Source organism: Etheostoma cragini, chromosome 3 (genome assembly GCF_013103735.1).
Source record: "Etheostoma cragini isolate CJK2018 chromosome 3, CSU_Ecrag_1.0, whole genome shotgun sequence".
NCBI classification, from domain to species: domain Eukaryota; kingdom Metazoa; phylum Chordata; class Actinopteri; order Perciformes; family Percidae; genus Etheostoma; species Etheostoma cragini.
The window spans coordinates 14,554,256-14,576,424 of NC_048409.1; the positions used below are offsets into that span (position 1 = coordinate 14,554,256).

General features: G+C 38.8%; 1 protein-coding gene and 1 long non-coding RNA gene across 2 annotated transcripts; one reads left to right on the forward strand and one right to left on the reverse strand.

Annotated features, from left to right (window-relative positions):
• Positions 1–1,165: 1,165 nt before the first annotated feature.
• On the reverse strand, positions 1,166–19,255 carry trarg1a (trafficking regulator of GLUT4 (SLC2A4) 1a). Its single transcript, XM_034867393.1, has 3 exons — positions 18,195–19,255; positions 3,955–4,081; positions 1,166–3,376 (listed from the first exon to the last, which is right to left on the reverse strand). Exons 1-3 carry the CDS (start codon positions 18,600–18,602, stop codon positions 3,369–3,371), a joined length of 543 nt encoding a protein of 180 aa, XP_034723284.1. The 5' UTR covers positions 18,603–19,255; the 3' UTR covers positions 1,166–3,368.
• On the forward strand, positions 14,182–21,062 carry LOC117942083. The gene is made up of 4 exons (XR_004656067.1): positions 14,182–14,194; positions 14,633–14,638; positions 17,959–17,966; positions 20,869–21,062. It is a non-coding gene; the product is annotated as an uncharacterized LOC117942083 (long non-coding RNA).
• Positions 21,063–22,169: the final 1,107 nt, after the last annotated feature.

Below are 22,169 nucleotides of genomic sequence, written 5' to 3' on the forward strand. Positions count from 1 at the left end.
TTCTCTGCAGATGTTTATTGATGGCTGAAAAGGCTTTTTGAGTATACATTTCAAAATAGGCATAGTTGTAGTTTTACATTATTCGGCATAAAGAACAGACTATTTGTGTATGAAACCCAGAAAAAACCCTTACCTACAACGGTGGAAGAAAAGGATGCAGGATTTCTTTTTTCGGTTTCAGGATGTTGGTGTTGTAAGGATTTGATTAGTCAACTGCTCTGCAGAGTGTGTAGGTGTGGAAAGCTGGCTTCATAAGTTCAAAATGTATCATGAATTGTTCATTTTCCTTTTTCCCCAGAGCGATCCATAACCCCCAGTTGTGACGACCATGATAAATGTGTTTGTGTGTCCTGAAGCGATGGTGTAGATAGATGTATCAGCACCTGCTGTATTTACAGGTTTTAAATATAACCAAAGCAACAGCTGTACAATACAGCAATCCAATACAGCAGAGTAGAACCAATCCTTCCGATTCATTCTCAATAAAAAGAAAATTACACTTTAAAACTACATTTACAGTTTTAGTCTTGGATTCTATTGCACTGTACAGGTGTAGCTATTGTCTCCACCCCCTGCATGAATGTGAGGTAAGTGAAAGAAATAGTGCTTACATGAATTGATGTTTCTACCGCTTTCCTGGACCATTATCATTTGTTATCATTGATGACATTCTATATTTGGTTTTTACTATGAGTTATTTCTTGTTAAGATAACTTAACCGGTGGCACAGTTGGTCCATCGTTTTGGTCCGGACTCAAATGTCTCAACACGTATCGGATCGTTGACGTTTTGTGCAAACATTCGTGGTCTCCTGAGGATGAAACCTACTGACTTTGGTGATTCCCCTACTTTACCTCTAGTGCAAATGAGGTGGTTCGTTTTGATTGAATACACTTACAGTCGGCCTCAATTAAACTTTGTATTTTGTGATAATTACTGAATGTTAGCATTCTAAACTAATATGTTGAACATTACTCACTAAACACACTTGCTTAACGTCAACATGTTAGCATGCTGATGTTGGCATTTATTATAAAGCACTGCTGTGCCTTAATACAGCCTCACAAAGCCGCTGCATGGCAGTAAATTCATCTCATTAGGTCTTCTAAACTCACTTGTGGCTTTCAACACCTCATAAACAGTATCATTGAAAAGAAATAACTTGGACCATGCATGGTAACATTTATTCCAGACATGCAAAATGTACACCACAGAGAGGAAAACTGGCACATATAGTATACTGGAAAAGAAACACAGTATTGTATCAGACCAAAACAAAGGTTTGAACTGTTTTACTGACAGAGCAGAGCTTATAGGCGAGACATTTGGCTCTTAAACACCAGTTTCAGCGATGGAAAATGTGTATGTTAGAAACACTAGAGCAGTAAACTATACTTGTTTCTACATAAATTACACACATGTTGCAATATTGGCAACAATGTAATGTAACATGTATTAGTTTGGTAGTAAACATGGGGAATCTTTGGATTTTGCTGCTTTTAGATGTCTGGTCAAAGAATGTGACTTTTATGTACACCTATGAATCAGAATAGAATTGATAAAAGCACATTTTACACAAAACGTGCATTAGTGTTGATACATTACAGATTGCAGTTGTTCACACTTACATTGATGATGTTCAGTTTAGAACTTGGTAGAATGTGTTAAGCTATATAGTCCGATACATTACATCCCTCATCAGTCAAAATTAGCTGGTGTTTTTCTTGTTTCACTTGTATTAGCCCTTAAAAAAACATTTGATCACTTTGAATAGACTTTGTCCAATATTCCTTCAAAAAATTGTCCAAGATAAAAAAATGAAGCATTAATGGTGAAATGAAAAGCTAGAGATTTAAATAATGCTACATGGTCTTGCAGTGTGTTACCTGTGCTTGTAGTATAAGCCTGTAATGTGTCAATACAACAGTCCTGTGTAGCCACAGTGACTTCTCTCTGAAGAAGTGACAAATACAGACAATCTGCCGTGCTTGGATTTCAAAGAAAGTTCTTTAAATGCTATTTGTTGTTACTTAGCCAGACACAAAGGCCTGTTCACTTACAAAAAAGAAATGAGTGTAAGCCTGTTTGGCCCAAAGCATGCGTACATATTGCATATATATATATATATATTCCCATATAAATACATTTCATACCAATACAAGGAGAAAACATTCAGTGAAACAATTGCATTTAACAGTCACTGTATTGCAATGTAAGAATGGTAATGGGAAATGGAGCTATGGTGTAGAAAGGTATTCTAAGGTAATATGTAAAATGGAGTTTCAAGGGTATAGGATGTAGGACAGCAGCCACTAAATCAGGTTTGTGGTGTTGAATTGGAGGATGTGAAAGGCAAAGAGGACTTTGGGAGGTTTGGCATGCGTGTACAGTCTCTGCCAGAGCAAGGCAAGGTTCAAGAGATTCTGGAGACAAAACGTGTGTGTGGCGGGGGGAGTGGGAGGGCTGGACTCGCATAATGTACACAAATCACTCTTCCATGTGCAAAACTGTTAGCCTCTCTAACTCGACAAGAAAAGAGACAACTAATAACAGTCAAAATGAAGGCAGAATTTTGGTTATCTACATTCAGGCATGCAGTTGGTCTCAATTATTTATTGAGTTCAACAAACAAAAATAAAAAATGTGTTCCCTGCCCCTTTTCACAAACCCTTGGATTTCCACTGATAATCCAAGGGCTGACAAAGCAGCCATCGTGACAGTCAACAAATCCAGCACCACTTGGCATACAAACATTTTATAAAATGTACATCTATATATATATATTTATATATTGATATTCATATATCCATATTTCAAATATATTTGTAGCTGTATATGCTTTGAATGCAAGAGGTTCAGTAAGGAATATATGAGGATTAAATGCAGCTGTCGGAAGTTTGAAGCCCAAAACCCAGAATCTAAGGAGCCCACATACTTAGAAAATGTCTCTTGTTCACTCTCTCAATCATCCTTTTCGTTTTAATAAGTCCGTTTTTCAAAAGAAAAACATTTATGAGTACTGCTGGCCACATTCAGATCTGCATTTTCTTTTTCCTCTGTTAACCTGAACAATTTGACATCCGTTTTTTTTGTGTTATTTTTGTCAAGCAAATGTTACTGGATTCTATTGCATGCATCTCTGATGTTTTTCTCTGTATGTTTTTATTTGATTATTTGCTGCAGTACCTACTTTCATGAGTTGCCTATTTTTTTGCTTTCTGAGGTCAGTCATGATGTAATTATATAATATGGCATTAAGTTAGGAATTGTATGTATTGTTTTTTGTTTTATTTTTTTGTGGAATGAACTTTTTCCTCCTTTGCATCCGTGGTCTTTCACGGTTCATTTTCCTCCTCAGGTCCTCCATGTCAGCTTACTGCAACACAAAGAAAAGAAGCAGCGTGTCATCGTCAGAGTAAGTCTCGACTTGTGCATCTAAAGCGTCAAGTCTATAAGCAGTAGGGTAGCCGCCCCGTGCTACACAGTCAGCCCACTCGCTGCATTGCTAAATCAATCCACACACACACACACACACACACACACACACACACACACACACACACACACACACACACACACACACACACACACACACACACACACACACACACACACACTACATCTCTAAACACACACAGCTTGGAAATGTGCTGAGTTAAGATAGAAAAACACACATCTCATGCCTGTGTGGTAGTTTCATATATCACTCTGTAATCGTAATGCAGTGGTATTCGTCATTGGAGAACACTTGCTGTCAAAGCCCTGTGTGTCTGTGAGTGGACACGTGCACACGTGTCATACAACATTTTGAAAAAATATTCATTGTGTATTCATCAGCTATACCATAAAATTGATATTATGCACCATATACATTGCATCAATGAGGCTCATACTGTATAAATGTGAGTCGGTTTTGTATTTTGAAATTTGTCCTTCTTGTCTTTGTTTCTGTACCTGAAAGTGAGACGTAGACTACGATGATGACAACGCCCAGGACGATGGAGACGATACTGAGCAGACGAGCCAGTCGACCCAGCCTCCTGGCTCCGTCAATGTCCCCCACCTGGAGACTGTTTCTGGACTGGAGATACACAAACGAACAGGGTATTACAAAGAGGAACAATTGAATGATCATTTTAAGCAAGGCATAGTACAAGATGTTACATAATAATTATAACCAAACCATACCACAAAGGGGTTAATGAATGTATTTCATTCCCCTCTGGTACATTTTCAACTAACTGCTCAAATCCAAGATAAGGAATCTTGATATATTCTAATTAAAAAGGGATGATAGATCACGAAGAAGTTACTTTATTCAATGTATATAATCCACTGGAATGATGGACATACAGTATGGAGGGACCTTCACTCCACTGAAAAGCAATTTATTTATTACTTCCCTTGCCACGCAGAATACTTAAGATTAAATTACTTTTTCATGTTTATTGCAGATATATAACCTTGAAAAGAAAGTTTTTTTCCCCCCCGGATAAACCCAGGTCAGTGATTTGCTTTGTAAAGAAATGAAGCAAATGGAGGATGGTGAGCCTAACCTGGTCAATATATTCATTGATGTGTATAAGATTAAAGATAACACTCATCTTCCATCCATCCATCCATCCATCCATCTATGGTCATCTGCTTATCTGGTGTTGAGTACCCAAACCTCCCTTTCCCCAGCCACATTACCTACTGGCCCAGCTCTCTTTAACCACAACCGTGCGGTAATATACAGAATATACAATGAAATATACAAATAAAGAATATATAATTAAATATAAAACTCAAACAACTACACTGCTGTCCATGTCAAAGAGAAACTGGAGGGGGAATCAGGCTTGGATATTATTATTATTATTATTATTATTATTATAATTATAATTATTATTATTATATTGTGATTTATAGGAAAGACTGGTTAAACTGCATGGAAAAATGTATTTCCACCTTAAGACCACGGTATGATCAATATAAAATACTGGAAGAATGGACTACATACAGTTTATGTGCCTAAAAGATTTAATCTCATTGAAAGACCCTTTTCCTTTACAAGTACAATGTAAAATCAAAATAAAGTTGCAAAACATAATCCTCTCGCTTTACCATTTTTACCTAGTTGAGTTTGTAGTGGTTACATTCATATTTCACATATCCACAGTGACTTTCAATAAGTACAACTCCCCAGTGAGCTTCAATCAATCAATCCAAGCAACCGGCTACAAAGAAAACCTTTATATTTCCATGAAAGGCAGTTAAAATGTGAGAGAGAAGCAATTGCAAAAAAACTGCTGAATCGCTAGTAACCACATTAATGCTCCCAGTACAACATAAAAGTAACACCCCAACCAAAGGGATTTACAGTTGGAAGTCCCCAATACATACTGTACATCAATCAGATAAAGTTCTTTCCAACAGCTCTCTGAGAGAAACACTTACATATTTATCAGGTGGTTTTCCATTAATTGATGGCCAAGTTATTTGAAAGGTGAAATGACTCACGGAGAGAAATCTTTCTATTTCTGTCCATTTCTGTCCGTTTCTAATCCATTCTACTAGGTGCTGTGTCCCTTAAGGTAAAATGCCAACAATGATTTATTCCCAGATGTGAATGGCAAAATTGTCAATTCAAGCTTGGCCGATTGGGATTCATGTGATTTGCAGAGCCAATTGGATGGAGTAGGTGAGCGCAGCGATGTGAAGGAGTTGTAGATCAACTTGATGTTGTATGTACGTATATTGCTTTATATATGCTGCAGCTATGGAGACAGGATGATTTATGTGTATGTGTCATTGAGAGGCATGACAGATGGGAATCCTCAACCTCGTGCATTGCTTTAACGTTTGAGAGTCTCTTACTCTTTACGTCTTTTCATCGACATTGGTCAGATTTGGGCTGCTTTTGACTGGTGATACAATCAAACACATACTACTGTACATGGCACGTACACAAGTGTACAAAAGACTCTTGCCGTCACCTAATTGATTCGGTCGTAATACAAAGGTTTAATTTATGAAATGTGTTGAACATTCTTAACAGATATTAGGTATTTAGCTAAACCTGACATAGAATATTCCTTTGACCTGCATTGTTGCCTGAGCTGGACAACATGGTCCGTCTAATCCTAGAATGACAGCTAATTGCCCGAACAGAACTGTGTTTCTTAGACAGACAAAAAAGTCAAGGTTGCTCAGGGAGTTCAGTCATATGTCTGAAAGTGCTCTATGGGTCAAAAATGTGTAGAAAAAAGGGTGCATCCAAAGCACGCTTCTTCAAAATTATTTAAAAAGTCTTTATTTTACTAATAGAAAATGTAAAAGACATAGAGAGAAGCAACCAACGCATAGCGGCACAGACACCCTTCTCTAGGGTGTGTTTCTATTAGCACTAAGAAAATATTTATTTATATATATATATATATACACACACACACACACACACACACACACACACATATGTATACATGTTACACATTGTACTGAGGAAGAGAACAACAGTACTGGACATTGGAGAGGAAACATTGCCTGGTCTGATGGATTCCACTTCCTGCTGTCTCACTCTGGTTGTGTGACTAAATGCATCCATCACGCAGAGTGAAAACACTGCAGTCTGCTGGTAGAGTGATGGTGTTGATTACATTTGCACAGCACTCACTGAGCCCCTTTATAACAAACTTTTGACTGCTACAGGACAACTGACCATCCCTTTATGCCAGCCGTGTCAGCAATCTTTGTATGAGATAATGCACCATGCTAGGAGGTTAAAACTGTCCAGGAATGTTTCCATGAACAGTGAAATCAAGTTATGCTGGCTTGTCAACTGACAAGCTTTCAATCCAGAGCTACTTGGGCAATGTACACAATGCCAGCTGGTGTAACTCAGCCTGGGTTGGCATCACTGTGGGTTGGTTTTAACTACGTTTTGGGTCTATGCCCCGGTAAACTGAGATTGTACAGAGGTCACACTCAGGGGGAAACAATGTTAGAAGTGTCACTCATTTAACAAGAGCAGAGACCGAAGGAGAAGCGATCACATGTAACAAAGTCTAAATTCAAACATACCCTGCAACATGGCCTTGTGCTTGCACTTGTGATGCTGTGATGGCCCAATCTTCTACTCTTTAAAAGGTTTAAACTGTAGGAGCTGTCCGTAGTGCTGAACTGGTCTTTTTAACTAGAGGCTGTGTGCAATACCACAGGAAATGGCTCTCACTCCTCTCATCTATATTAAATTACACCACTATATTTCTGTAGGGTGGTTTTCTTCATAAAGATAGTGTAGTATTACATGGAATAATTACTACCCCTATCTGATTAGATTATAGGTATTTTTTAAAGAAAATAATGGCTCATTAAATCCAATTCAACAGTATAAAAACATCGTTGTCTAATGACTGACCTTATCATACCAAAGACAAAAAGGATACAAGTGTTATTAGAAAGGATGTTGCACGGAGGGAAGACGAGGTAATATGCATTTTGAGAAGGGAGGTTTTTGGGGGATTGTAATACACCACTTTTATCTCATTTTCATTTTCTTTCATCTTGCCTTATTTTTACAAAACAATGCCTTATTATAAGATCACAAGATAAGTCAACGCTGAGGGTGGAGTGTTGCCTGAGGGTTGCCTCAGTGTACACGAGAGAAAGAGAGAGATCCTCCCTCATCTATGTCTACTTTATCCTCTCACTCCCATGTGCCTCTCTGTCTGCCTCCAGGCTGTCTTGGGTGTTGTCAGATCCCAAAGTGCACTTGATGCAGGTGGGGTGGGGACAATGCAACCCTTGGGTGTTCCACTAAATCAGGAGCTGCTGGCCAGGGAACTACTTTTAAATAAGTACACTGAAACTGCAATCTGTTTGTTTTCTGTTCATGAAAACAGTATAGTTAATTAAAAATGATGTGTAAACTGCCTGTTTTGCTCTGGGTTTTTACAGATTTTAAAACATACAGAAGCCTGATTTTGTTGTTGTGTGATTCTGTCGTTGAGAATATTTATATTTTGGATATTTATTTAAATGGCATACCCAAAATACCAGATGTAATAGGGTTTTTTCAGTTCAGTTAATTCATTTAAGGTAACAATTTATACAATAGCTTTATTCATATTACCTCATAAGCATAATACTGCTTTTGAAAGATGGTGATAAGACATTTATTGACAAAGAAAATCAATTAAAGGGGTAATTGTAAGATCAAAGTCCTGATTAAAATTCTAAATCTTCATTTAATTTTTAATGTGACTTAAGCCATAAACGTTTAATCGATGGACTTGTCAATCTGGGCTCCTGACAGTTAAATAAGAAATTTCTTCTCTCTCACACACAGAGACACACTTCAGCTTCTCACTTCTGCAACGTAGAGTCCAGTGGAATCTGTATTGATCCAGTTCCACGTTACACAGTTAAAAGCAACATCAGCACCTTAAATCAAAGAAAGCCCCTTTCAGAAAACGCTGTCTATTTAGCTTGCTTAGAGAGAAAACATGAATGAATGTAGATTTAAAAAATAATAATAATAAAGAAATTATAAATAAGGGCAGGATGCTATATTAGAATCCTTGTTTAAAGGTGCCCTCCCACACACAACCGTTTTTACTTGCATTTAAAAAAAAAAAATGTTAGGTCCACATGTGTTTGTGTTATGTTGTGAAAGTGAAGATGAACTGCTACCTCCTCTGTCAGCTCCAGCCACTAAAAAGAAATAAGCGGAGAAATCTGATGTCATGTTGCCTGAGCTCATTACTATTCATGAGCTCGCCCAGTTGTGCTGGGTACAGGATGCTGATAGCCAGGCTCTCATTGGCTAGCTGTTAGCCAATCAGAGTCAAGTAACTTAGATCATTGAATACTATTGAGAACTGGCACAAATCTAGCTGACTTCCTGCAGAATTTCCATACCACACTAGAATGGTTTGAAACAAGGTAACCAAGTTTATTTTTCCACAAAAATTGTTAGAGAGTCCATGGTAGAACTTCAGACAATATCACAAAGTAATGCATGTGGCAGGGCACCTCTAACACATTCTGCATTGTTCAGAGGCTGCAAGAGATTTTGTGTGTGTGTGTGTGTGTGTGTGTGTGTGTGTGTGTGTGTTTGTGTGCTTTGCTCAGCTGATACATGTCTATATTGATTCATAGAGTAAGTCTGGTCATATTTGTTTTCTGAATGGAAAATTATATCCTCAAAGTGTCTTGTCCACTATTTATTCCGATACCAGTGTGTGCACACTCACGCACACACACGCACACATATTACGCTCTCTCTCTCTCTGTATTTCATGTGTTGAGCAGAGAAAGGTGGAGGGGAGTAAGTCAGTAAGTGCTCCCTTTCTCTCTTGTCATTAATTATTGAGCAAGCAGCACCCTGGTGGAGAGGGACAGTGTACAACCATGAGCTGGTGTGTAGTTATGTATGTGAGACTGTCAATTTAGATCACATAAATACATTTTTTGGTAGTTATGCCCTTTATTTCATGTAAAATTTTCATTCTTTCATCATTTTTCATTTCAGGGCTCTCTTTAATTAAAGTGTATTCCCCATTTTGTTAAGTGTTTTTTCTTCTTTTTTTTAAACTTTGAAACAAAATGTTTCACAGAGGTCTAGGTTGAAAATAATTCACAGTTTAGTAATTGTAGCCTTTTTAAGCCCTTAAAGAGAGAGAACAAGGCTGTTGGTTTAAACCAAGTTGGTCTGGTTGGGTGTAAGGAGCATTGTGGCCTCTAGGGGCCGCTAAGCAAGGCTTTTAGACTTAGTCTTTGTAACACTAAAATCTCCATTAAAATTGCAAACCACTCAATGCGGTTGGATGATCAAAACTGTCAGATCCATGATGGCAGCGCTCTCATTTATCAAACTATAAAATACTTTCTAGCTGCAGCTGCATCTCATACATTTTATTGTATTTATATCTTAGTTAGCTTGTGAGCTGAAAACAGAAACAACGTGTTTGAACCACAAAAACACAAGGCCTTAATAGTGTATGCATTATTCTATTTAGCACATCATTAATAAGCAAACAACTGTTTATGTAGATAATCCAGGGTCATGTTACACAGTTAAGTTGATGTTGCTGGACGCTGTTGTCAAGATTAGCAGAGCAAAATGCTATTGGTGATGTGTTTGTCAAAACAAAATGAGATTAACATTATACAGTGCATCTACAAAGTGCTGGCTGTCCTGTCTAGAAAGGAGCAAACATATCTGTAACTAAATAGGTATCAGATTGATACAGGAAAAGGAAGCACTAATAACCAATCAGGAGAGGATTTGTCAAATCCATGAGCAAATGACAAGAGTCCAGTTACAGCATTAATGCATGTATAGTTCCTTAGTACTTCAATGAGATGTTAAGCAGGTATAATGGTTACCGTATTTACTTCTTAGTTCAGCATGCTGGTATGTTAATGGTCCCATGGCATGAAGATTTCCCTTCATGAGTTTTGTTTTAACATTAATATACGTTCCCCCAGCCTATTGTCCCCCAGCGGCTAGAAAAGATGATAGGTGTAAACCGAGCCCTGGGTATCCTGCTCTGCCTTTGAGAAAATTAAAGCTTTGAAGGGGCGATCTGGAATCTTACCCCTTATGATGTCATAAGGAGCAAGGTTACCTCCCCTTTTTCTGCTTGGCCCACCCAGAGAATTTGGCCCACCCACGAGAAACATGGCTTTCAAACGCTTTGAAACTTTCAAAAGCTACAGACTCAGAAATGGCACATACTAAGGAAAGCTCACTCTGGGACTAGTGGCTGTAATTCTGCACCAAGGTTGAGGGTCTATAGAGAAAGAGACTTCCGATATGGTATTAGGGGACAACTAAGGTCTATATAAAAGCATCCAAAGAGAACCATGTCATGGGAGCTTTAACATCTGTTAATTAGCACAAAACACAGTACAGTACAGCTGAGGCTCATGGAAATGTAATTAGTTTTACAGGTATTAAGTTATAATCTAAAGTAGTAGACAAACATTTACCTGATAATGGCACTGCACAAAAAGTCAGAGGACATGACGGCATGTAGGATTGATATGCACTTACTACAATTAACATCTATAAATAACAACTTAGGCATATTGGACATACTGTATATAAAATAACACATCAGAAAACACGTTAGAAAAATACTGCAATGAGGTTAAGTTATACCTGTAAGCACTTATGGGGACTCGTTATTGCCATCCACTTTGGGCTTAAAAATGTACTTCTGTGTGTAAAAAATAACTATAATAACTGCAAATAAAAATAGATAAAGTCTGTATGAGACCTGTAAAAGACACACACATACACCCACCCTTTGTGAAAGACATGTAGCAAGAAATTAATATTTTGTTGGGGGTACTATTACAATATTTATTCCATGTTAATTTGAAAGGTTTCTGACTTTAGAATCTCATTCTGTTACACCCCTGCACCCCTCCCCCTTTCCTTGTAAAGCTGGTGGTGCTCTATGGCCATCACTTGTAGCTACAACATGACACTACTGTAAGCTTAAATTATATAAGATTTTATCTTCTGTGGAATGAAAATAGCATTACCTGCACAGGATTAACATTTCAAATGATAACTAAATCCATTTATATTATGTGCAGTATGGTTTTCTCTCTGCAGGAGACTGATAGTGCTCTCCCACCAAATATGCAGTATGAGATTGCTAATGAGAAGTAATTTACCTACACACACACACACACACACACACACACACAGTCATCCATCCAATACAGCATTGTGAGTCCATATTTCACAGGCAAATCTGCCGAGTGTGCAATAACACTCGCGCAGTTCAGGCCTTCCCATTACTGGGAGAGGCTGGCCTGAGCAGTAAAAACCTATTACCCCTGCCTCTCCAATCCCCATAATTGACCGCACATCATCCGTGTTTGCCAGCCGCAAGCCTTCCCCACCAGAGCATCTGTCAGAGATCTGTGGCGGCAGCCAGCTGGAAGTTGGATTTTAGGTGATCCTACTGCTGGAAGTGGTGGTGGATGATGATAGATTTTTGGCAGTCCAGTTGTTAGCAATGCACAATCTGCCAGAACAGAAAGATGCTGACTGGCTAAGTGATGCCCTAACAGATTGTACTTTAGTTATAGTACATTTTGATCGTTTAGAAGATTAAAACATGGATACTTTGTCATTGTTTGATTTTTCCCGTCTGTACGTCGATTATCAATATTACAATTCCTTTTTTTCCTACAGTGATGCCTCATAAAAAGGTTGAAGAATTCTGAAATGCAGTTATTGTAATGTGGACATACCTAAATGGCAAGAGGATTATAGTTACACCCCAATAAAAGGAAATGTGGCAGTTTAATGGGGACATAGGCAACTAAAACGAATTATAACCAAATTCATTCTTGATTTTGGCTTTGATTTTTGCCACTTGGGTAAAGCAGAACAGGCTGAAACACAAGACTGACACATTATCACAATGTAAAGTTGCTATGGCAATCGTGTTAGCAAACAATAGCCTACTTGTATACCATCACACACAACATTAGCATTCATTTGGGGCCGGGTTTGAGTCCGCTTGATGAATGTAAGTCCAATATTAACACTCCTTTTAGCCCTGTTTGTGTTTTTTCTTTTCATATTGCACATTGTCAATAAAAAAAATTGATTAGTCCAACTTTAAGGTTATATTTAGGTTAATATATGCTTAGACAACTACAACAAGCTAAGGTTTTAAATGAATACATCAATTGAAACCTGAGCTCAGTTCAATGGCTGCTGAAGGCAGCTTTCCAGGTTTATTAACATGTCATTACAGACAGCCTAACTCATTATTTCACATCAAACTACTATGGATGTTGTGGAAAAAAAGAAACCCATTCATCCTTTTGTTTATAACTTCCTGGATTCAGGGCTGTTCCCTCTGACCTCCCATTTTGACAGCACTTGAGCAGTTAATGTTTCTCTCTTCAACTTTCTAGAAGTATCCATTTCACAGGCGAGGGGAATATTAGCACTTAGCTTGCACTCTCAAGCTGCATCGTGCGGGATCAACCGCATTACTTTTGATTCATTTGTTCACAGCGAGTGTTGTAAACCTCTATTTTCCTGCTCTGACTCACTTGCACTTATCTGACATCACTGTGGTATCTGATTCAATTCCTTTCTAATCCAGTGATAGGAACTATTTGCTGTCTCTCTTACGCCCAGCTGCCCTTGTAGCAAATTATGTTTTTATCTTCTTTGCGAGGCCCGTATCCCCTTTCCATACCCTCAGGAAAGAAAGAGGATGTTGATTGCTGCCACAGAGCTTGGCTAACTGCTGCAGTCTGCCCTCTGCAGAGAAACTAAATAGACTTCTCTCGCCTTCTATTGAGTTAATGGCCGGCTCCAGTTTCCCCCTCCTTCCCTTTTCTTTCTTTGTCCTCTGTCAACGCCCCTCTCTCTCTCTCTCACTCTCTCTCACACACTCACACACACTCACACACACACTCACACACTCACACACACACATTCTCCGTGCCATTAGCAAGGCTTGACTTGTGAAAGTCAGTGGTTTCATGATGATGGCTCGAGGAAATACAGGCTGTCTTGTGGATACTGCCTGATATTCCCTGATATTCTCTTTGGTGTGTAGTGCCCACAAGAGTGATATTACAGAACAAATGGCCTATCTGCAATGCCTTTGCCTTGTTTATCTGTAGATCTGAGTGCTGGCTGTTGCTCAGCTGGCTGCTTCACAGTGTCAGAAGTAAAGTGCGCTGAAAAACACAAATAGCAACTAAGCTGCCATCAGCCAAAAGGAGTTAAAATCCTGACACAACAGTTACTACTAATGCCACTAAAAGACTGCTGGTAAAATCCCGCCAGATATTTAATACAAATGTTTGTCAAAAGCCTTATTCATCAGTAACAACTGTTGTTTCATGGTTTAAACACAGAGGTTCAGTGTTGGAGGAAGCATTCAGATTATTTACTTAAGTAAAGAACTTATACTATACCCTAAAATACTTAATAAAGAGTAGGTAAATATACTGTAATCATGAAAATATACTTGAAAAAGAAGTTGGTTGAGGGGGTTTCATTAATAAACTGATTTTAGGTTGGTTTGTAAAAATTTTGAAAATTGGGAGAAATGATGTCACTATTACCCAGGGCGTAACGTGACTCCATAACTTAACTAGTAACTAAAGCTGTCAAACTATTGTTAGGGTATTGACAAAATGTCAAATGATGCATACAGTACATTTGATCCTTTTTTTACCCAGATCTAAAATTACTACTTGTATGGTTTCGCTCGCAGCCAATCACTGCAAGCCTTCTTCGATTTATTGCGACATGTGATTGGCTCAATGCTGCAGCTGTGTTTTAGAGTCCAGTGTGGTGATGCTATCATTCACATGATGGGTATTAAATGAAGGAGAAAGAAACCTGAAGTACTCTATATTGGCATCAGTATCTTGTAGGGTACTAAGGGTACAGGTATTGGTACTGGTATCATCATTTTTTAAACGATACCCAGCCCTACAGCAGTGAGATAAAATGTACAATATTTCCCCCTGAAATGTGGTGGAGTAGAAGTAGAAAGTGGCATGAGATCAAAATACTAATGTAAAGTAAAGTTCAAGTACATTAGCCTGAATGTTTACTTAAGTACAGTATGTGAGGAAATGTACTTAGTTAATTGTCACCGCTGAAGAGGTTTGCACGTTAAAGGTTGCACATAATGAGATAGTTTATTTTTGTGTTAATTTTTTACAGAAAAAGTTATTTTTCATCTTAATGATCAGCTTACCGCCTTTATTGAGTTTGCAGTTTTCATCTCCTCTGCCAGCTTTGTTTGTAAGTTTTCTTTGGCTTTTGATGACCTCTAATCTCATCAACTACAGTAGATCTCTAATAATAACAGTAACTCCCTACAGATTTAACACTGTTTAAGTGATACAGGGTATTGTTGTTCAGGGGTCTTAAACGTTTTTTAAGCCAAGGACGCTTAGCTGAAAGAGAGACTGAAGAGGGTAGGGATGGAGCAGTGAATATGTCACATGCCTTTGATGTGGGAGACCCGGTTTTGATTCCCGCGATACATCATCCAATGTGTCCCTGACCTTTGACGTGTATAGCGATTGTAAGTCGACAGATAAAAGCGTCAACTAAATGACATGAAATGTAACAGGGACACCCTACAACTAAAACTTGACCTACAATACAGGTGGGCAGCCCAAAGCCTTTATACATATACATATTTTTTTAGAGCATAGGATACTAAGCTATTCAAATATTTGTTGGCATGATTTTATAAATCATGTTCTATTGTTCAAAATACATGTGGCAAAGTGAATCCTTAGGATTACCTTAGCTGTGGACACCTACCTTACCTATGGTGCAATAAGCCTATCACCAATGTGTTTATTCAAATATAGGCTGATTTATATTTTCTAATAATATGTTGGATTCATGTTAAGACATTCCAATTTTTGAAAAGACTTTCAAAAAATGTGTAACTAACAAAAAAAAAAATATATATATATATACACGCTATAAACAGAAACAAGATGGACAGATTGAGGACATAGTGGAATGAAGAGTGCAAAGCATGCAGGAGTAAATTAGAATTATGATAGTTATTATTTTAATTATGGAGCATAGTGCCAAGGGTGCTGGAATAAATAATGATATGTTATTATATAACTATTATATTATAAAATGAAAATCTCTGCTGTGATTGAACCCTGTTAAAAAATGTATGTAGATAAAAATTCTGTTTAAATGAAGCGAAATCCCATTGAAGGAGTCTATGGTTGGAGTACATACATATATAATTAGGGTCTTATCAGTAACAGTAAAGGGATTTTGTGTGATTCAGCAGGGGATTTGACAGTGATGTACACTTCGGGTACCTTTGTAGACAAGCACTCAGATGCCTGGATTTTGTGGTGTCAGTCAGCTAAAGACCTTTTTACTGAAGATTAAGGCAATTACAACTTGAAGGGTGCAGGATTCCTGACCTGCCAGTCCAAGAGAAAGTCCTGCCATGTCACGTTGTGTGTATGTCTGTGTAACAATTAAATTATGTCTGTAAATATTGTGAGAAATAGTGGGCCATTTGTATTTTCGGCTTTTATCCCATCAAACCTTGACATTTTTGTGTTTGAGATATTGACTTTGTGAATTTACAAGATCAACTTTCCACATTTGAGTCTACTATGATGGAGGAGTGTCAAAATAAGAAGGGCGGGAGGAGGGACATACTGACATAGTAAAAGCACAGCGCTAATTGGCTGGGACAAATAAACCATGCCAGTTATTAAATGTCTTCCTCTAGCAGAATTTTATACTGTATCAACTTGTATACACGCGTAAGACAAAGTGTAAAGACTGGAATGCTTTGCTGCAATATCACTTGCCTATTGCAGATGAGATGAGTTTTTTTTTATTTTTTTATTTTTTTTATATAAATGTGTGGCAAAGTGAAGCCAGGGTCACTATAAATGGGGTATATCCTACTTCATTAACCCTGCACCGTACCCATATTCTAAATTACAAAATCATTTACGCGTCGAACACAAAGCTTTTGCCTGTCAGGTCACACACACTTGACCTTCACACTACTTTTTTTTATTTTTTTACACATCTAAATCAAATTAGCCCGGCAGTATCATGCTTTAATGTCTAGGACATTCTCTGTACACTGGCTAAATGTAATGAGCTACAAGCTCGCACTGCTTTCAATTGCAAGTCCACCATTTTGACTGCAGACCTCTCACCACTGCAGAGGGTGGCACCAAGAAAAGTGTCAGCTTTCAATTATTATCACAGAGCAACCTCAACATAGACCCTGTAGGCTCAATTACATGTGCGACAATGTGAATGCAAAGAGGCCACATGCTAGTCCATAGTTGTTTGGAAAAATTGTTTTTTGAAGACCGACGGAGGATTGTGTCACCAGGATATTGATTGTAGAGCACTAAACAGCAGCATATCAAACTGTGGCTGTCCAGTGTCTTAGCTGCATCTATAGTATGTATCGGCATTTCCTGCATCCTGAAACGTTCAGTGACAGGATTAATCAAGAGTCAGCGCCTCTGAACCGGAACAACAAGCAGCCGAAGCATCAGCAGTCGGAAAGCTGTTTGATGCACTAGGTGTGTGTCTTTGTCTGTGTGTGTGTGTGTGTGAACGAGAGTGAGAGTGTTTCCTTTTTCAAGTGAACCCTGGTATTCAGAGCTTATCAGGGACCACAGAGCCAACTGCACTGCACCTGAACACAACAATTTTCTTTATATTTAATATGCAATATCTGGAGGACTTTTAGGATATTCAGATACATCCCTGCGCATAATTTAACTGAAGTATGGGTGCAGAGATCTGTGTTAAACTGCATCTGAGGCTCTCTCTGGTTTTGATGGAATTGCTTGAAAAACATATTAAATAAGCTTTTTTTCCCTTTTAAATGAATGTTGCAATCAAAAGATGAGATTAGATTTTTACACATGAATGCTGAACAGTTGCAAACGCTGCTGTCTGTTTGAATTGATTCCCAATTATGTGGGATTGACAATAAAAATACATTGATAAATGATTTATCATCGGTTATGATTTATTTAATAATACAACCAAATATGTGTCAGTTCTGGCTTCTCAAATTTGTGGATTTGCTATTTTAAGCGGTTTTATACAACTGTAAATTGAATTTTAGACTATTGGCCTAACAAATTAAGTATTTCTTTCCTTTTTTCAGGATGGATACACTCCTCCCAAGCACCTCGGTGGCCATTCTGTCACACACTCATATTGCTTGTCACTTTCCTCAAATATCAAAATGATATGTATTGGCATGCTTCAGTAAACATGAAGTGCAGAAGGTAATGAAAACATAAGAGATACCTGCAGAAGGAGGCTACATGCATGTAGCTGGGAGGCACCTTGCCTAATGTTTCAGTTATACAAACTTGATATTTATGATATTGTCATATATGATATTTACCAACATGAATATTATTAAGTTTATGAAGTTTAAAACTAAAAATACACAATACAGACACATTTTCATTGTGATTTTGATTTCTCCATCAAGTGAGATGATGCCGTACAGAGATCATCATGTCTTCTCTAAATAAACATCCTCACATTTTCACCCACTTCATCTCTGCTGCTCCACTTTTTGCACTTTAGGCTAATGTGGCTTTTCTGGATAGTTTTTGGAGCTCTATTCTACAAAGACAGTAAAAGTGATACGCACCATGATGGAGTACACCAGTGCGACAATGCTGACGGGCCAGACGGGGCAGAAGCAGGACATGATAACAAGGATGAGGTAATCCTTGGGCTTCGGGGTCTCCTGGACTGTAGCGTTCCCGGTGGAGGAGCGGCTCAGACTGGCCTTGGACGGGGAGAGGGGGGCGGCGGCGCCCAGCTGTCCGGCGGAGCCCGATCTCACGGCAACGCCGTGGCCGTTCAGGTCTGCTTCCTGGCCCTTGTCGCTGTCCATGTTGACCGTAAAGGAGGTGGACATCTTCATCCCATTTCCTCCCGGCTCGGTGGTCAGCGCCAGGAGTTTCTCCGTCTCGTAGGGGTCCGATGCCTGAGTGCCTCCTCCACCCTCACTTAAGTTGGACTTCAGGAAGTCGGTGTCCGTGTTGATGGCCATGTTCAAGTCTCAATTGTATCAAATTAGATCGGAAAAGGAATATTAAAAAAAGAAAAGGTTTAAAAATTAATTACAGGCCAAGCACCGACATCCCATAATACAGCTGAATCCAAGTTTTGTGCAACTAATCTTTCAACTTGAATGAGTATGATCAACTAGCTGAGTTGTGGGGGGGAGTGGAAGGAAATTAGATAAGGTGATTTAAAAGGTTCTTTAAAAGGCTCGGATGTAACTGATCAACCCCTTAAAAAGACTGAAATCAGAGAGGAGATGAAAGCAACCCGATTCCTGCAGATATCATTCTTCCTCTTGAATTTCTGTCACCTTTCTTTACATCCGCCGTGTAGCTCATTTCCAAAGGGGATCCGATGAGAAAACGTCCCCTCCTCTCTGATACATCCAAGGAGGATCAATTCAATCTGAGGAGCTCCTGTTCCTCCTGCTCCGACTTGATCCAGTTAGCACTTTCCTTTAAGTCCGTCTGTCCATTGAAAAGTAGCCTTTCAACGCGTCACTTTCCTTTTCTACACACTGAAGGATGAAGGTGAGGTGGCTCTCTCAGAACAGACCCCCAAATCAGACACTTTTGTCCTTCTACCATCCACTGTCTCACGACGCAGCAGCACAGCAAGTAAACTCAACTTGGGACCAGTGTCAAGTCACCCATATTAAACCAGCACACTTCCGGTGACGGAACACAAAATAAAAGCCCCAACGTAATTTGACTGGCCGAATTCAGTAGCCTATGCCTAAATGACAATGGTCAACTTAAGTCGTGTAGCCTAATAATAACATATTCTATTTAACAGTTTGTAAAATGCAATAGGCTAAAGGATCATGTCATTATTGTAGGCTATAGCAGAGGCCTAGGTAAAAAAAAAAAAAGTTTTACCCATATTATCACTGGTTTTAAGCACCACGGTCAGCACGCTATGGCTCAAATAAAACACACCCAAAGATGGTGATGATGCTAACATGCTAAAATGCTAATGGTCGCGCAGCGGTGCGTTCACTCAGGAACTTTTACTTTCAGTGAGGTGTGTTTGGACTATTTACTTTTGTGAGTTAGTCTCAGTTAGCTCAACATGTTTGAAACCGTTGAACGAGTTCAATGGGACAGAGAGGCTGAATGTGGACTGAGAATGAAGAGGAGCATACAGAGCACTACTTCGTGTAGTCCTACTCCCACGATGGCATTCAGGCAGGTGAGTAGGCCTAGACTACAATGAAAAACACTTGCTGTTGTGTTGTACTACTAAAGGTGCAGTTCTTTCTTTTGTGTGTTGGTGGGTGCAGCCGCTGTGGAGTTGCTATTGTTTATCTCTGTGTTGTTTCTTTGGTAATGTTTTATTTTGCCTGTTGAGTCTAAAAAAAGTGTCTGATATAGCCCACTTTCTGTGGCTTTGTAGCCTAATGTTTGTTGCACCCGCCGTGGTATCACTAGCTTTATTATTATTATTATTATTATTTTATTTTCTTAATATATTGTCTATAATTTAGTTTTTTCCTCGTTTCCGGTTGTTTAGCTAATTGATAATCAGCAGTGTGCAGAGTGTAAAATGAAGATATTCTGAGTTTCAACCTGGAGGGAGGGGCTCTGTTTACCATACAAGGTGATGTAACGTTGTCATGTTCATGCACTTTTTGTGAAGCCCATGTACAAAAACGCACTATAACATCATCACTGCATACAAAACAAAGGTATTTCTTCTTTTCTTTTTCTTTTTTTACCACATAGGCCTACAAAATTCCAAGGTCTTTTTTTTGGGAAAACACTTTGTGCTCATTTGCAAGGCAACATAAGTAATATGACAAAATATAATGTCATAAAAACTATTGTCAACTACTATGACTGTAGCCTGTATAGTCTGCATGGCTTCTGGTCCTAGTTTAGATGGTCGAGCAGGATTGGCTGGAACTGGCTCAACATCCAGCAGCTCCTTCTGCTGTCAAGCATTGGTTGCTCTAGGCGAGACTGAGTTTTTTAAGCATTAAATACTTAATTTCCTGCATTCTGTTGAATTTTTAAGCATCAATTATTTTCTATACCTTTTTTCTTAAGCAATTTATGCTGAACATATCTATGTAAAGGGAAACCAAATATAACAATATAATGGAATATATTGCTGTAAGGCTCTCAGGCATTCTGTATTGCTTTCATCTATTATTCTCCTGTAGATCGACTTTTCTAATTATATCTGAGTCAGCACACATGTAGCATAGGCATAATTTACTCTTCCCTCTTTTGCGTCTTTTGTTGGGTAAGTAACATCCTAATAAACCCCTGGACTGTAGCATTTCAGATGTGTTTGAGCAAAATTTCTGCTCATGTTCAAAACTTTGTGCACATTCAAAATATATCTCGTCTGTGTTCTCTGAGATTTGGATGAGTCGTGATATTTTGAGAAAAATAACATTTCAAGAATAAAGTCACAATATTTCAGAAAATAATCCACCTGCTCCATAAAGCTGAAGCTGCAGAGCTCAGTGTATTCTACTCTGACCCATAGACTGGAAACATCATGGGAAGGGGAAGGGGAACCCTAACCCCCAATTAGGAATGATCAACAATAATCTTCAATTCAATCTAATAATCAGGTTGATAAGTAAAAGTGTGACTGAGGGGGCGCCCTATGATCGTGTTTAATAAACATGTTTTATTTCGCTTGTCATTCCACTTCTATTTATATTGGGACCTAAGGGTGACACGGTGCCTCCAACACATTTGACGCCCTAGGCAAAACGCCTAGGTCGCCTATAGCACTCTCCGGCCCGGCTGTCATGCCAAAGAACTTCCGTCCAAAATCTAACATTTCTAAGGTTTTTATTTTGAATACCCAATCAAAGTACTTCCCTTATGAAATTTGCTTTCTCTGGCTAACTTGCCGCATCTTATGTTGGAGCAGGCCAGTCTGGCACAGAGCCTCCTCCTCCTCCCCCTCCTCCTCCTCCTGGTGTATGGAGGAAAGCCAACGGCGGATTGTGCTGCTATGCAGAATTTACTGTAGCCCTGTTGTTTAGTCCAGGGCAGGATTTTCAATGGCGCAGCCTGGCATCATATATCAACTCTTCCATTTTCTAAATAGCACTGATGATCTTCAAGAAAAAAGTTTTACTGGATCTGAGAAGAGATACATTGCATATGGTCTCTAATGAGTGCTGTACCAAACCACAGTTTTAGTCTCCTTGGTTTGTTTCCTCAGATCAGACACGACTCAGGGGCAGGAACTGCATTAGTAAAGGTGGTTGTATTGGGCTGGAATGCTATAGCTTGAATGCTTAATCACGATACTCTGTGGGTTTATTTCTTTGATCTGCTCCTATTGATTTTACTCGACTGGTGCATTAGCGTCAGCCTCATTTCCCTGAGTGACTGCTACACTGCACTGACCTGTGGTAGTGATGAGTGGGGGGGGGGGGGACAGTGCAGATAGTAATGAGTAGGAATCCCTTGAATGAAACTGAGCTTTCTGTCTGATGTCATACCATTGATCCTTTTTTATAATTTTATTTTAATGCGTGAGTATAAGTGAATTCAAATGTGTTTTTAGTGCATTTCCCTGATGT

Excerpts from the sequence above, each read along its gene's own strand:
- trarg1a (XM_034867393.1), bottom strand. The coding sequence starts at position 18,602 with ATGGCCATCAACACGGACACCGACTTCCTGAAGTCCAACTTAAGTGAG. Across the intron at positions 4,082-18,194 it reads CACTGGTGTACTCCATCATG|TCCAGAAACAGTCTCCAGGT; the intron begins GTGCGTATCACT and ends GTGTATCTCCAG.